We start from the raw sequence: 15,937 nt of genomic DNA, 5'->3' as shown, positions 1-15,937 counted from the left end.
CATCAAGAAGGGATGAAATACACGTGAACAAGAATACGTACATTCTTGAGTTCAGCAGTCATTTTAAAGGACATTTAACTTTACATCTCTGACGTCTATTTTTTAAAATGAATCTTGTTTTTTGTTGTTTAATTTACCAGGATGATGATAAAAGCTTTAGGAGAGCACCTTCATGGAGAAAAAAGTTTAGACCAAAGGACATTCGCGGCTTAGCTGCTGGGTCAGCAGAGACTCTCCCTGCAAACTTCCGGGTCACTTCTTCTATGTCTTCCCCCTCAATGCAGCCAAAGAAGATGCAGATGGACGGTATGTGATGGGTCGCGCTAACCTGCCACTTGCTGGGAGCATGAGCAGCTTTTTGTCTGGAACATTAATAATGATCTAAAACGGCCCAGTTAATATGTTACAAGGCACTTGAGTATGGTTGCATGTCCAAATATAAATGTTTTTAAATTAACTCTAACATTTGTTTATAAAAGTTTAACCGTAATAATAGAATTTTTTAAACATTCTTGTCTGGTTGAATCTTAGCATATTTTTCCAACTAATAAAGCTCAGTATTCGTCTGTGTTCTCAGAGGGAGACTGAGGCATACTTGTAAATCTGTGTCTGTGACAGGCCGTGCTAGAAAGCTCTTTCAGGAAATAGTAGTGTAGTAGTAGCTTCCAAACCACATGATTCACCGCTCTCCACACCAGAGAATATAACAGTATATTTTAAAGAACACACAGTTTACAGCTTGTGTGAGCTCTGCCTGTCCTTTCGGCCCTCCCTGCTGCTGCTGTTCTGTGCAGTCACGTGTCTACCCATTAGAGGGCAGGGAAGGGAGGACGGTGAACCTCCAGGAAGTCCCCAGTGGAGCGAGGCAGCCATGAATATACCAGCCAGAGAGAGAGCATCACTGCCATGATTTCAAGCACAGTTTGGGATTTTCCCTTTGACAGCCGCTTTGATTTGAGGTTAACAGTTGACCATGGCTTCCTGACAGGTCTCTCAGCTCTGATCTTGTACTCATCTAATGAAAGGCAGTGCACAGGTTGAAGAGCCAGGCTGCCTAGGTTTGACTCCAGCTCTGCCGCTACGAGGTGCATGACCCTGAGCAAGTCAGTTAACTAAACTGTGCCTCGGTTTCCCCATCTGTAAAATGGTCGTCATGGTAGTGTCTTCCTCATAGAGTAGTTGCGATGATTAAACGCATCATTCATAAAGCTGGTGAAGTTCTGAGCCCGTGTCAGTGGGGGCCGTATGGCAGCCCCTGTGCTACACACAGGTGTCACTCATGCACAGTTCTGAGGCCAGTGAGCAGACTGAAGAAAAGGAAGTGGCATTAAAAACTGTGCTAATCCTTGAGGCCAGGAGTTCAAGACCTGCCTGGCCAACATGGCAAAACCCCGTCTCTGCAAAAAAAAAAAGTACAAAAATTAACCAGGTGTGGTGGCACACGCTTGTAATCCCAGCTACTTGGGAGGCTGAGGCATGAGAATCATTTGGATTTGGGAGGCAGAGGGTGCAGTGAGCTGAGATTGTGCCATTGGACTCCAGCCTTGATGACAGACTGAGACCCTGTCTCAAAAAAAAAAAAAAAAAAAAAAATTTTAAGTGCTAATTAGGGGCCAGGTATGATGGCTTATGCCAGTAATCCTAGCACTTTGGGAGGCTGAGAGGCAGGAGGATCACTTGAGCTCGAGTTTGAGACTAGCCTGGGCAACACAGTGAGACCCCATCTCTACAAATAATAATAATAATTAATAATAATTGAAAACTGTGCTAATGGGGTTTTTGCAAATTTTTTTTTGTCATCAGCCCCTCCCATAAGTAAGTTCATAAATTTTGTTCTCTATCACCTGTATAAAAATCAAAAGAAAAGTACATTTATATAAAACCTTAGTTAAGCTGGACACTTTGGGTGAGAATAGCTTACTTTGTGGCATTTTTTTTTTTTTTTTTTTTTGAGACGGAGTCTCGCTCTGTCGCCCAGGCTGGAGTGCAGTGGCCGGATCTCAGCTCACTGCAAGCTCCGCCTCCCGGGTTCACACCATTCTCCTGCCTCAGCCTCCCGAGTAGCTGGGACTACAGGCGCCCGCCACCTCGCCCGGCTAGTTTTTTTGTAGTTTTAGTAGAGACGGGGTTTCACTGTGTTCACCAGGATGGTCTCGATCTCCTGACCTCGTGATCCGCCCGTCTCGGCCTCCCAAAGTGCTGGGATTACAGGCTTGAGCCACCGCGCCCGGCCACTTTGTGGCATTTTTAGTAAAAGGCTGTATTATTTATTTATTGTTTGCCAGAGTTTGAGAATATACTTAAGGGGGAAAACTCAGTATAACTAAGAACTTTTTTTAAATTAGCATTTTTCCTCCAAGAGTCATGTGGATAATTCTTAGAAAATGTAACTGTAACTTGGCCTTCAGCTCAAGCGCTGTCACCTGCAGAGTCCACATGAGTGCTTTCTTGTTTCCTTGTGGCTTCCATTTCAGTTTTCCTTCTGATACATCACATTTCCCTTGTTAAATGTTAACAGGAATATTAAGAATGAGAGTTTGGATGGATGAAAAGTAAACCTAGGCCCGGCGCGGTGGCTCACGCCTGTAATCCCAGCACTTTGGGAGGCCGAGGTGGGTGGATCACCTGAGGTCAGGAGTTGGAAACCAGCCTGGCTAACATGGTGAAACCCTGTGTCTAGTAAAAGTACAAAAAATTTTGCCAGGCATGGTGACACATGCCAATAATCCCAGCTACCTGGGAGGCTGAGGCAGGAGGATGGCTTGAACCTGGGAGGTGGAGGTTGCAGTGGGCTGAAATCATGCCACTGAACTCCAGCCTGGGCGACAAGCAAAACTGTCTCAAAAAAAAAAAAGTAAACCTAAAAGGTATAGAGAATTTATTATAAAGAAGACTTTTTACCCTTACATAAATAACTCAGGCACAAGCCTGCTAAAGGGATTATTATTATTATTTTTTTTATTATTATTGAGACACGGTCTCACTCTGTTGCCCAGGTTGGAGTGCAGTGGCTCAGTCTCGGCTTACTGCAACCTCAGCCTCCCAAGTAGCTGGGACCACAGGTGCGCACCACCATGCCTGGCGAGTTTTTTTAACTTTTTGTAGAGGTGGGGTCTCACCATGTTGCCCAGGCTGGTCTTAAACTCTTGGGCTCAAGCAATCCTCCTGCCTTGACCTCCCAAATTGCTGGAATTACAGGCGCGAGCCACCGTGCTGAGCAAAATTGATTATTTTAATGGCTTTTTAATTAAGGGAATGTGGGGTAAACTCCAGCAGGTCTCCCAGGCTCTTAGAGTCAGAGGGTTTGTGAAGATCATCTATCCTACCCAATAGTCCCAACTGTCCTAACGTCTTTGCTGGAACCATGCAGGATGTTGATAAGAGTTCCTGGTATACCTGTGGGAAAACAAAAAACATATAACCGGGAGCAGCCAGTACCTGTTTCTGATTTGTAAAAACTTAAACTCCAGGTTGTTAATGGAAATCAGGCTTACTTCTGGCCACACAGTGTGTTTCTTGAACAAGAATGAAAATCTGTGGTCTCTATGATTAATATTTCTAGTAGGAACTGAGACTGGGCTTCAGTTTTTAGATCAGCCCTCACCCCACTCCCTGGCCAACGCCCCACCCCTGCAGCCAGATCTCTGCACCTGCTCTGCTCCTCCCCAGGAGAAAAGGGCATGGCTTCTCAGACACCGCAGCTAGGGCTGGTCTGCGAAGTTCTCTCCCCTCCTCTGAGGCTGGCCTTGTACCCAGTGTCATCGGCCTCTGTGCTCAGCGGGGCTGGTCTTCGAGGTTCTTTCCCCTCCTCTGAGGCTGGCCTTGTACCCAGTGTCATCGGCCTCTGTGCTCAGCAGGGCCGGGCGGCATCAGCGGTGCCGCGTGGTGTTTCCTTCATACCAGTGTCAGAGATGGAGAAAGCCCCATTGGTCTATGAATGTAGAGTTTGGTAACAGGCAAAGGGATCGCTCTAAGTAGGGTCATTTATGCAGATGTACATTTTGAAATTGTTACTGTCCCATTTGGTGCTTGGTATTTCGGAGTAGTGTTCCAGAGTCTCCTGGGGCTCCTTGGGAGCTGGGGAGAGCCACCACTGGGTGACACTTGGATCTCTCTCTCTGGCTCCATCCCGCCCACTCAGGCAGCTCCCCTCAGGTCCCTCCATAGGCGCTGCTGTAGTTGTGAAGATGTGTGTCTACTTGTGCCCTCATGTGATGTTCTAAGACTAACTGCACGCTGTGTTTGCACGCTTCCTCTCGTGGCTGTTGAAACAGGCAATGTATCAGGAACACAGAGGTTGGATTCTGCTACAGTCAGGACTTACTCCTGCTAAAGTCTCCTGTTGGTGAGTAGAGAGCACCACAACCCCTGGAGGTGGCTCAGAGGCACAGCAGGAGTCATCGGAGCTGCAGTGCCAGACTAGGGGTGTGGACCATGAAAGCCAATGCAGTTTTTGGGGAATTTAAAATATATAGAGACACAAGCTCTCCGTACCCATTAAGATAATGTTGTTGTTACAATTGATCATAAAGAGGTTAGTGTGTCCTCTTTTTTTTAAGGGAAAAAAAAAACGTATTTTCACCGTTTCCTTAAACCTGAAAATGCTGACTCATTGTAATTGTCTGTGGATGTCATGCGGGTGCAGTGGGGAGGAGAGCAGAGCATGGCAGAGAGCGTCAGGGGAGTGTCTCACCCTGACGTCATTATGCACATGGCCTTGATTCCTAAGCTTGCTTCGTTTTAAATACACATTCTTGAATGAAACAAGCCCAAGTTTCGTGGTTAATTACATACTGTATTAAGTGTGACACTAATAGCCCGTCAGTTTGGAGAGACTGGCTCTTAAAACTACAGACTCTGGCTGCTAAGTGGCCCGCCCTCTCCTTGCTGTTCTAAGCAATTTGAAGGTCTCCGTTGGCATATTTGACTGGTTTGTTCATCTTTTATTTGTAATTGGTAACTTGTAGACATAAGCCAAAATGAAGTCAGCCAAGGAACTGTCTCATTGATGTGCATAGCCCTTGATGTTCTAGCCAGTGATTCTCAGAGCAGCTACGGCACAGAAAGTCACGGTCCTGGAGGGGAGGGGCCAGGGTTGGGACGTTTGGGCCCCAGCGTCAGAAGCTCCCTTTCGTCAGCACGGCCCAGCCTGCACTGAGTGGCTTTTTGTTTGTGTTTATTTTCCAGTTTACCCACACTACTTCTACCGATGATTACTCAGCATTTGAATCCAACAAAGACTACATTTTAGAATCCAATGGAATCTTTAATCTGTTAATACTTGTTATATGGACCCTAAGATATTTTATTACAGAGTTTTTAATTAGTGAAAAATTCATGAATACCATAGAGAAAATATTTTAGAATTTAATGTTTCTTATATTTATGTAAACTTATGACTCTTCATTTATATAGTTACTTACTTTTTCATGTATATCCAGGCTATAAATATCCTTTCAAATCATGTTCTTATACCTAATTTTAGTCTTTCAAATGAATGTACTGTAATGCTTGTATGTATAAATCCTATGAACAAATAGAGGGCTTTTGTAAATTATGCATTTATTGTAATTATCATTAATTTTTTAATGATAAACCATGAAAAGGATTTTACTACATTTATAAAATTATGACAGAAGCAATGTGCATTATCCTTTACAGACGCAGCCTAGCTCTACAGCAATCATTCTGAAATAAGCATACCTAATTTCAAGCAATTGTATTTTAATGACTGACCTTAACTATACTTTTTCTAGTAAGAAATGCTTTATTCTGCAGCATGAACAGATTTAAAATAGCTGGTGTTAAATATCAGCTCCTAATAAAATGTGGACTGAAAAGACTATCACAACACTATGAGAAGCCCCTGGCACTGGTTAACGCTTTCCTAGCCTAGTCTCTGGATTTGGGGAGCTTGTCTTCAGTGGCTGACAGAGACCGTGAGCTGGGAGCAGTTCTCTCAGCTGGAGAGACTCGGGATGGGGTAACCTGGGGACCAGCCCAGCCCCTGCGCCCTCTTCCCTGCCTCTGCTCCTTGGGAGCGGGTAGAGAGACACCCATGTAGCTCCCCTTGGGGCCAGCCACCAAGCACCACGCGCAAGTCCGCGCACACAGCGGATGAAGGCAGGAGACCCAGAAAGCAGTGCAGTGCAGCTCTAATAAAGGCCTTATTTTTCTTATGTAAATCATCTTTTTACATTTGTTTGTAAACATGTTTAAAGAATGAACCTAGTGGGACATTTTTAGACCTTGATGTTATAGCCATTTTGGATTGTGTAAGTTGCAGATGTGGCTTTTACTTTTTCAATGGCATATTAAAAAGCCAGCAAAGCGTGTCAGACCATGGCGTGGTATTTCCTGTGCAGCAGATACAGAGGTGGAGGCAGCCTGTCTTTTCACAGTTGGTTTCTGCTTTTAATTTACTTGTACAATTCATTGTTACTGTTCTGTTTTTCTATTAATCTTTTGTGAACTTCCTGATTATGTAACAAAGTATGTACAGTCTACTTTTGAACTATTTTTATCACAGTTTTATTTATTGCTTTCTTTCAATAAAGTACTGAAGCATTTTCCACTGCCAATGAAGAATACTGAGAATAAGCTCTAATTGCATTGAAATTGACCATAGCTGTTTTGGAAGGCAGTGTCACCATATGGCAATTGGATTATAGAAGTCAACTGACAGAATAAAGCAGCCAGGAGATGAAGTGCAGGTTCAGGGCATCATCCTGCCCACTTCTCTGGAGGTCCCCAGCCTGCATTACCACAGGAGACAGGTGCCTGGTGTTAAATGCAAATGTGGGGCCTCACATACACAGTCCGTAGGTAGGGCTCAAAGGCAGAGCCTAGGCCATGGACTGCGCGCATGCACGCGTGTCCCTTAACGCCGTTTCCCAGCTCCGCTTCCTTCCTCAGTGCTGGCTTCACACTCCCATCTGCTCTCCCTGCCTGCTCACGAGGTGGCTCCCAGGCCCGCACCCTTCCACACTGACAGCCTCTGGAAATCAGGAAGCCTGGGGTCCCTAGTAGCTCACATCCAGTCCTGAGTCGTGAAGCAGCCCAGCGTGGCAGAGGGGAGACGACACGCTGACGGGCTGGGGGAGGCAAGCAGGTGCCACCCATGGAAGTGGGTGAGCTCAGTCCCCTCAGGCTGCAAGGCTGCAAGCTGATGCCCAAGAGGAAAGCCAGACACCAGCAAGCGGCCCTTCTCCTCGTCCCACCTCAGTGTGGCCACCGAGCCCGGGATTCGCAGAGCCTGTGGCCAATACCACCCCGCCTGGAGCAGGCATCAGCGGCCACCTCCGACGTCACCGGGGTCTCTGTTTCCTCATTCTGTCTCCGCGGCTGACACCTCTGAGGGGCACGTGCTGTCACGTGGGTCGGTGTCCTGGGACGTTTCTCCTGGGCAGCCATCAGGGGTGCTCTGTGCTTTCCTGTTTAGAGCCTGTGTTTGCTGATCTTCCCACTTAACATAGGGAAAGCCTTGTTTCCTGTACTTCCTTGTTCTTGAGGTTAACCGAAGTGTGAGATTTAAAACATAACGTAGTGCCTCCCTGCTGTTTTTCATCTAATAGTCCTTTTTGGCTGAACAAAGCCAAAGGCATGCCTCAAGTATCTTAAAACTTCCAGAAAAAAAGAGACTGAGCTGGGCGCGGTGGCTCACGTCTGTAATCCAGCACTTTGGGAGGCCGAGGCGGGTGGATCACGAGGTCAAGAGATCGAGACCATCCTGGCCAACATGGTGAAACCCCGTCTCTATTAAAAATACAAAAATTAGCTGGGCGTGGTGGCGCACGCCTGTAGTCCCAGCTACTCGGGAGGCTAAGGCAGGAGAAACGTTTGGACCCAGGAGGTAGAGGCTGCAGTGAGCTGAGCTCATGCCACTGCACTCCGGCCTGGCAACACAGCGAGACTCCATCTCAAAAAAAAAAAAGGACTGGGGGCAGTGGCTCATGTCTGTAATCCCAGCACTTTGGGAGGCCGAGCTGGGAAGATCAGTTGAGGCCAGGAGTTCAAGACCAGCCTGGGCAACATAGTGAGACCCCCTTCTCCACAAAGAAGGAAAAACAAATGGTGAAGACATCTTAAAATAATCAAAATGACACTTGGCACACAAATCGATTTGACGTCTAGAACCGTTAATCTTCAAACTCCAGTGTGCGAAGCATCACCCGGCAAAAGATGCAGTTGTGGGGGGTCCCCTCGGCATTCAAAGTGATTGAGCCCTCATTCATTCATTCATTCATTCATTATCTACTCTGTACCGGACTCTTTTCAGTGCTGGAGAGACCGTGGTAAGACAAAACTATTTCACCCTTCTAGGAAAAAGAAACATTGCTAGTCCTGTACATCCAGGGGAGAGCCCAGGAGTATGAGTTGCACCATGACATTGGTGTGGAGGGAGGGAGAAGTCCTCTGGGGAGGGCTGCATCACACACATCAAACGCCGAGAACCGTTTCATGTTCACGCTACGTATTTACTGTCTCCTATGAATAAAACCCCAGACAGGGTTTCAGAGAACACCAGTGCAAACGGACCCGTATTAGGTAATATGCCACCTTTCTTCATGTGACCTGTCATGCACCAGTTCCTTGTGATTTATTTATTTTTTGTGACAGAGTTTCACTCTTGTTGCCCAGGCCGGAGTGCAGTGACACAATCTTGGCTCACTGCAACCTCTGCCTCCAGGGTTCAAGTGATTCTCCTGCCTCAGCCTCTCGAGTCACTGAGATGACAGGTGCACACCACCACACCCGGCTATTTTTTGTTATTTTAGTAGAGACAGGGTTTCGCCATGTTAGCCAGGCGGGTCTCGAACTCCTGACCTGAGGTGATCCAATCACCTCGGCCTCCCAAAGTGTTGGGATTACAGGCATCAGCCACCGTGCCTGGTTGTGAATATTTTAAATAGGTCTTGCCAGTCGACCTCAGAAGAAGCCAATGGAGTACAATTTTTCACTCCTGATGAAGAGCAGTCGATAAGCATGACTCTGCCTTACACTACACAGTTCTCATCTTCAAATAGGCCAAAACATGCTCATTGAACAAAAGCAATATAACTTAGGAATTGGGGTATTACAGAAACTATAAGTCTTGAGGGAGTTGAGTCACCAATTCTCCAACACCCTATTTTCATTTTTAAGGTTTTTGTTATAATCAAAGTAATACATGCACATCATTTAAAGTAAAAAGCCGGGCGCAGTGGCTCACGCCTGTGATCCCAGCACTTTGGGAGGCTGAGGTGGGTGGATCACCTGAGGTCAGGAGGTCAAGACCGGCCTGGCCAACGTAGTGAAACCTCATCTCTACTAAACATACAAAAAATTAGCTGGGCGTGGTGGCATGTGCCTGTAATCCCAGCTACTAGGGAGGCTGAGGCAGGAGAATCGCTTGAACCCAAGAGGCAGGGGTTGCAGTGAGCTGAGATCGCACCATTGCACTCCAGCCTGGGCAACAAGAGTGAAAATCCGTCTCAAAAAATAAAATCAAAAAAGAACAAAACCAGCAGACCTTGCCCTTGTCCTTCCTCTCTTGCTTCCCACTCCCTAGACCATGGAGAATGGATTTGGCTATTCCTTCTATTTGCTTTCTTACTCCCAAATAATACGCGCTCAGCGTGGCCTCCTGCTTCCTCCATTTTGGGCCCTGTCTAGTGGCTTCTCATTGTGGCTGATGAGAATTTGAGCACCTGGCCCCGCCCGTCCCCTCTCCCAGTCTCCCAGCTGAGGTTAAGTCAAGTTGTTGGGGTCAAATCCATGTTCCGTTTTCATTATTGTGACTATATTATTTATTGGTGAGTCAAGTGGGATACTTCGATTATAACACGGGGCACATGGTAAGACTACATTCCCCAGTATCCACGGATGAAATAACACGACGTCTGGGCTTTGCTTTACAATAATCTTAGGGGAGGGAGGGATCTGCTTATGAATTGAACAACACTGACCAAGTGGATTGATGATTGTTGAAAGTGGGTGGTGCATTCATGACCGTTTTATTAATCCACCTTCACATTTGTGTGAGCTTTTCCATAATAAAATTTTTGTTGGGTGCAGTGGCTCACACCTGTAATCCCAACACTTTGAGGCCGAGCCTGTAGGATTTCTTGAGGCCAGGAGTTCAAGACCAGCCTGGGCAACACAGGCTCTGCCTCCGCAGTAAATTTAAAAATCAGCAGGGTGTGGTGGCACATGCCTGTGCTTCTCGCTATTCTGGAGGCTGAGGTGGGAGGACCACTTGCACTTGGGAGGTCAAGGCTGTAGCGAGTTATGATTGTGCCACTGTACTACAGACTGGGCAACACAGCAAGACCCTTCTCAAAAAAAAATCCAAAAACCAAGTTTGAATAGTGGTCTCAGGCAGACCCTCTATGTGATAAACTCTTCGTCTTTGGATGTTGAGAATACTGCTGCTTACCCCTTCACTTCGTTACGGTAATTCTGCCCAGTTTCAAACTCTGACCGAAGACCACAGCTGAAATATTTTATATCACAACCCAGCACGCACACACTATATTTCATCAATTCTGCTGTGAACATTTTTTCATATTTTGGTATCTTAAATTAGGATGTGTCTTATAAGCAATGATACTGAAGGAAATCAAGAGATTTTACTCCAGGCCGGGCACGGTGGCTCACGCCTGTAATCCCAGCACTTTGGGAGGCCGAGGTGGGTGGATTGCTTGATTTCATCAGTTCGAGACCAACCTGGGCAACATGGCAAAACCCCGTCTCTACAAACAGTACAAAAGTTAGCTGGGTGTGGTGGGGTGTGCCTGCAGCCGCAGCTACTCAGGAGGCTGAGGTGGAAAGATGGCTTGAGCCTGGGAGGTGGAGGTTGCAGTGAGCTGTGTGATCGCACTGCTGCGCTCCAGCCTGGGCGACAGAGCAGAGCCAGACTCTGTCTCGACCACAACAGAAACATTTACCCCAAACTGTACTTTTGACATTTTTTTGAAATGGCTGTTATAGGGCCAACAGATGAAGGGTCCCTGCAAAGCTGTCCATTGTCAGGGCAATTTGCATCTGTGGAGAATCTCCATTACTGCACCCAGGCCCGAGAGATTAACTGAACTAACACCTTGAAAGGTCTGAAGAGAGCCATTTATCATCTCTGACAACTTCTTTTTTTTTTTTTTTTTTTTTTTGAGGCGGAGTCTCGCTCTGTCGCCCAGGCTGGAGTGCAGTGGCGCGATCTCGGCTCACTGCAAGCTCCGCCTCCCGGGTTCCCGCCATTCTCCTGCCTCAGCCTCCCGAGTAGCTGGGACTACAGGCGCCGCCACCACGCCCGGCTAATTTTTTTGTATTTTTAGTGGAGACGGGGTTTCATTGTGTTAGCCAGGATGGTCTCGATCTCCTGACCTCGTGATCCGCCCGTCTCAGCCTCCCAAAGTGCTGGGATTACAGGCTTGAGCCACCGCGCCCGGCCAATCTCTGACAACTTCTACTTGTGAGGTTTCATCTACCTAATAAGACCCCGTTTGCAAGCCAGACCTCTTCCATCTTCCCAGAACCTCATTTGCCAGGATCCAAGCCCTCATTCATTCTGTGGCCTCAAGACCTGACAGTGGTGTCAGCTCATCTCTTCAGGATCCCTATTCAGACCTTTTCTCTAGTTGGTCTTGCACTCCTGGGCTCCAGTGATTCCTCCCACCTCAGCCTCCCCAAGTAGCTGGGACCACCAGTACGCCCCTGGCTGCGTGCTTCTTTTACAAGCATGGGTGAGCCAGCCCAGCAGGTTGGTGGCTGCAGGCCCACTCAGCACTTTGCATTCCTCTTCATTTCTGGCTCACAGAGATACCACCTTTTCTTTTTTTTATGGAGTCCCGCTCTGTCTCCCAGGCTGGAGTGCAATGGCGCGATCTCAGCTCACTGCAACCTTCACCTCCTGGGTTTGAGCGATTCTCCTGCCTCAGCCTCCCAGGTAGCTGGGATTACAGGCGCCTGCTACCATGCCTGGCTAATTTTTGTATATTTATTAGAGATGGGGTTTTACCAGGTTGGCCTGGATGGTCTCGGACTCCTGACCTCAAGTGATCCACCTGCCTTGGCCTCCCAAAGTGCTGGGATTACAGGCGTGAGCCACCACGCCTGGCCACCAGTTTTTTTGTTTTTGTTTTTGTTTGTTTGTTTGAATTTTAGTAGAGATGGGGCTTCACCATGTTGGCCAGGCTGGTCTCAGATTCCTAACCTCAAGTGATCCGCCTGCCTCGGCCTCCCAAAGTGCCAGGATTATAGGCATGAGCTACCGCGCCCGGCCTCCAACTATTTCTGAGCACAGCTATACTCATTGCTTTACAAATTTTACACTGTATGTGTAATTCCTCTGTGGCCAGCCTCAGTCTCTGCCACACATTGTCCTGCGGAGCACAATGGGCATGTGGAAGAGCGCGCTGCCCCTTTCTCCCTGGGAGCCACTCTGAAGCAGCCCGCTCTTCCCCGGCAGCAGACTGGGGTTTCTAAGCCACGAACACTGCCCTCCTGCTGCAAAGTCTGCCGTGAGCTTTGGCTTTCCTTCTCTGTCAGATGGAAGCAATGATATCCACCTTATTGGCAGAAAGTAGACTCATGGCTGCTCGGGCTGGGGGACAGGGGACGAAGGGGGACTGGCTGCTCGGGCTGGCGGACAGGGGACGGAGGGGGACTGGCTGCTCAGGCTGGCGGACAGGGGACGGAGGGGGACTGGCTGCTCGGGCTGGCGGACAGGGGACGAAGGGGGACTGGCTGCTCGGGCTGGCGGACAGGGGACGGAGGGGGACTGGCTGCTCAGGCTGATGGAGAGGGGACGAAAGGGGACTGGCAGTTGATGAGTAGGGTTTCTTACTGGGAGAGGGTAAATGTTCTAAAATTAGGCTGTGGAGACGGTTGTACAACCCTGTGAATATGCTACAAAAAAACCCCAAAACACTGACTGTTTGTACTGAATTGTATGTGAATTATATGTCAATAAAGCTGGTCTTACAAAAATGATTTCCAGCTTGTAAAGCTGTTTTGAGGAAAAAATGGAATACCCTGCCGGAAAAATCTCATCGCGGTAGCTCTTCGAATGTGAGGCCCCCGTTTCCGGGTACGCCTGCCCCGTTTATGCCCTATTTGGCCTCCAATACCCACATTTGTTACACTCAGTCAAGATGCCTCCTTTTGGAGCCCTCTCCAGGACCCTTTCAATCATCTGCCTCTCAAACCTGGATTGCCTGTGAGGAAGGCTGAGTTCTGATTTTTTTTGCCTTCGTGGTCCACAGCCACTATACTCCAGCCTGGATGAGAGAGTGAGACTCTGTCTTGGAAAAAAAAAAAAAAAAGTATATATATAGCAATATATTTTTCCTTACAGTAACATGATTATAAAACATAATTTTTACTTTTTTTCCCGGAGCAAGGGGCTCACATATGTAATCCCAGTGCAGGAGGGTCACTTATGATGTATTCATTATTGAGTTAAATAAAATATGGGACATGTTTATTTTATACGTGTATGAAAGTAATGATTTTACCTCTAAAAAATGATCAACACCTGACATTTCCTTCTGCCACCCGCACTCCCAATTCATCCTCACATCTAACAGTTTAGCTTTCTAAATGCCTCTTGCATCTATCCACTTCTCCCCATCTTACCTGCCACCAGTGGTCTGCCTGAATTGGCTACATTAGGCTCTACCTGGCCCTTCTCCCATCCATTCTCCGCACAGCAGCCAGAATGATCTCATTACAATTCAAACTTCATGATGTCTTATTTATTTATTCAGCGATGGCGGGCGGCCGGCGGGGAGGGTCTCACTATGCTGACCAGGCTGGTCTCGAACTCCTGGCCTCAGGTGATCCTCCCATGTCAGCCTCCCAAAAGGCTAGGATTACAGGCGTGGGCCACTGCTCCTGGCCCAAACTTCATGACGTCTCTTATCTGCTTAACTTCCTCCAAGGACTTCCCATGTCTCCCAGAATAAAGACCGAGGTCCTCGCTGTGCTCTTTCGGCCTCTGCATGACCTGGCCCCTCTCACACCGCGGCTCCGCTGCACCACCAGCCCTCTGCCATGCTGAGCTGAGCCTCCTTCAGTTCCCCTGCTGCAAGACCTTTCCTGCCTCGGGGCCTCTGAACCTGCTGTTGGCCTGCCTGGAAAATTCTTCCCTCCTAACCTTGTTTACTCCTATGGGGCCTTCACATCTTAGCTAACATGTGAATCGCCCAAAGAAACCTCTGGTCTCCCAGGGGTTCAGGTCCTACCGTCTCTCCAGCACGATGGCATGAAACTCTCACTTCTTGGCATTTATCTCATTTCCCAGGTGAGTACCCATGTGGTTTAACGCTTGACTCACCTTCTAGGCTGCTAGGTCCCTGTGGCCGGGGCTCGCGTCCCTGGCACGCATGTGGCCCTTTCTGGAGGGGTGTATGGTAAGCGGACGAGGACGGCTGGGAGCGCGCGAAGAGAAGATGGAGAGATGAAGAGGCTCCCCGCTCCCGGGCTCAAGGCATGCGCATCGCCTGGGCTGGCTTCCTTCCCTCGGTCCTGAGAAGCGCCGCGGATCCTGACACCCAGCCGTGGGCTGTGTGCTTCTCAGCGCCCCTCGTCTGCGCGCGCAACGCTACTTTCGAGCGCGCTCTGCAAACTTGCCAGGGCCGGGCTCGCGTTTCGCCCGCTGCTGGCGGACCCCCGGGGCTCTTGGGGGCAGGGACGCAGGAGGGGGAGGGGGAGGGGGGCGGAGCCGCGCGGGGACCCGGATGCGGCCCCGCCCCCGCCCGCGGAACCGGAAGTAGAGCCTGGCGCTTGGGAGCGGCGGGCGCGGCGGGATCCAGGGCCGACCCGGGCCGGACCGACCCCAGGCGGCGGTGAGCGAGTGCGGCGTCCTACGGAGATGCAGGCCCGGCTCTGCTTCTTCCCTCCTGTGGCGTCGCCGGGCCGCGAAAGGGGAAGGAAGCAGCGGCCGCAGCGGTCTCACCGCTCTTCCGCTCGCGGTTTCGGGGGCCGGGGCAGAGTGGCGAGGCTTTCCCGGCCTGGGGCGGGGCCGGGCGAGGGCCGGGGGTTCACGAGGGCCACGAGGACGGGTCTGGGCCCCAGGGGACAAGGGGGCACGGAAGGCTCGGGGCTGGGGTCCACGGAGGAAGGTTGGAGAGGGGCCAAAGCGGGGGTCTCAGCTCTGCGGGGAGGGTCCCTGGACCCTGGGGGGCCCCAGGGCCGGAGAGGGGCCAGGCTGGGAGGGGTCGTGGGTCCGAGGGAATAGGAGAGGGGGATGGGCTCCGAGGGAGAAGGGATTGGGGCCCGAGGGGGAGGGGCTGGGCCTGTGGGGTTCGGAGGTCCGAGCGGAGGGGGCCGGGGTTCGAGGAGCCGTGGAAGGTGGGTGTGGGGGGTCTCAAGGAAAGGGCGAGGGGTTTTAGAAGGAGGGGTCCGGGCGCAGAGGGAAAGGGATGAGATCCGAGGGGAGGGGATTGGGGTCTGACGGGAAGGGGTCCAGGCGCAGGGCTACAGGGATGGGGTCCGAGGGAAGGGAATTGGAGCTCGAGGGGAAAGGGTCGGGGCGCAGAGAAAAGGGATAGGGTCCGAGGGGAGGGGATTTGGGCTCCAAGGGAAGGGATCCGTGTGCAGGGGAAAGAGATGGGGTCCGCGGGGTCAAGGCGCCTGGGGTCCGCGGTTTGAGGGGCTCGCTGTGGGACGTGGGACGTGGCGGAGCAGCTGGAGACCCACCCGGCCTGTACCTGAGCGAAGGTTTTGCAATCAGGTCAATGGAGGCAGCGAGGCGCGGCTGCAGCTAGTCGTGAGGCTCTAAATTTGGAACCGTCCCTCCTTCGGGGTGTGTTTAAAATCACCAGAACCGTGCTTTGGGGCTTTCTGTTACGTTTCCATCACCTGGATAGTCTAACGGATGCCTGATCCTCGGCGCTGGAAGGCCTCGGGTGAGAAGGGACAGGGCTTCCTCCCACTGGAATCTGTGGACGTGTCGGGA

At 49.9% G+C, this 15,937-nt stretch overlaps 2 protein-coding genes and 1 long non-coding RNA gene across 81 annotated transcripts in view; 2 read left to right on the top strand and 1 right to left on the bottom strand.

The window, feature by feature from the left end:
- PPFIA1 (PTPRF interacting protein alpha 1) overlaps positions 1-6,581 on the top strand; it is a 171,216-nt gene extending 164,635 nt beyond the window's left edge. For 27 of the 38 annotated variants that reach the window (XM_077961808.1, XM_077961809.1, XM_077961788.1 and 24 more), the window contains 3 exons: positions 141-306; positions 4,275-4,345; positions 5,188-6,581. In XM_077961808.1, coding sequence (XP_077817934.1) covers positions 141-306; positions 4,275-4,333 — 225 coding nt within the window. In that variant the 3' untranslated portion in view covers positions 4,334-4,345; positions 5,188-6,581. The remainder of the gene's footprint in view (positions 1-140; positions 307-4,274; positions 4,346-5,187) is intronic. The other 11 variants (XM_077961810.1, XM_015113445.3, XM_077961806.1 and 8 more) reach the window with 1 other exon arrangement.
- LOC114672214 (uncharacterized) lies at positions 79-14,825 on the bottom strand. Its single transcript, XR_003722435.2, has 2 exons — positions 14,315-14,825; positions 79-1,397 (listed from the first exon to the last, which is right to left on the bottom strand). It is a non-coding gene; the product is annotated as an uncharacterized LOC114672214 (long non-coding RNA).
- Positions 13,837-15,937, top strand: part of CTTN (cortactin) — a 39,587-nt gene continuing 37,486 nt past the window's right edge. For 16 of the 42 annotated variants that reach the window (XR_013403224.1, XR_013403217.1, XR_013403226.1 and 13 more), the window contains exon 1: positions 14,749-14,825. The gene's annotated coding sequence lies outside the window, so the exon portion shown is untranslated. 42 annotated transcript variants of the gene reach the window in all.

Source organism: Macaca mulatta, chromosome 14 (assembly GCF_049350105.2).
Source record: "Macaca mulatta isolate MMU2019108-1 chromosome 14, T2T-MMU8v2.0, whole genome shotgun sequence".
Taxonomy (NCBI): Eukaryota; Metazoa; Chordata; class Mammalia; order Primates; family Cercopithecidae; genus Macaca; species Macaca mulatta.
The sequence above is the reverse complement of the archived record's forward strand: the minus strand, read 5'-3'. Positions and strand labels throughout refer to the sequence as shown.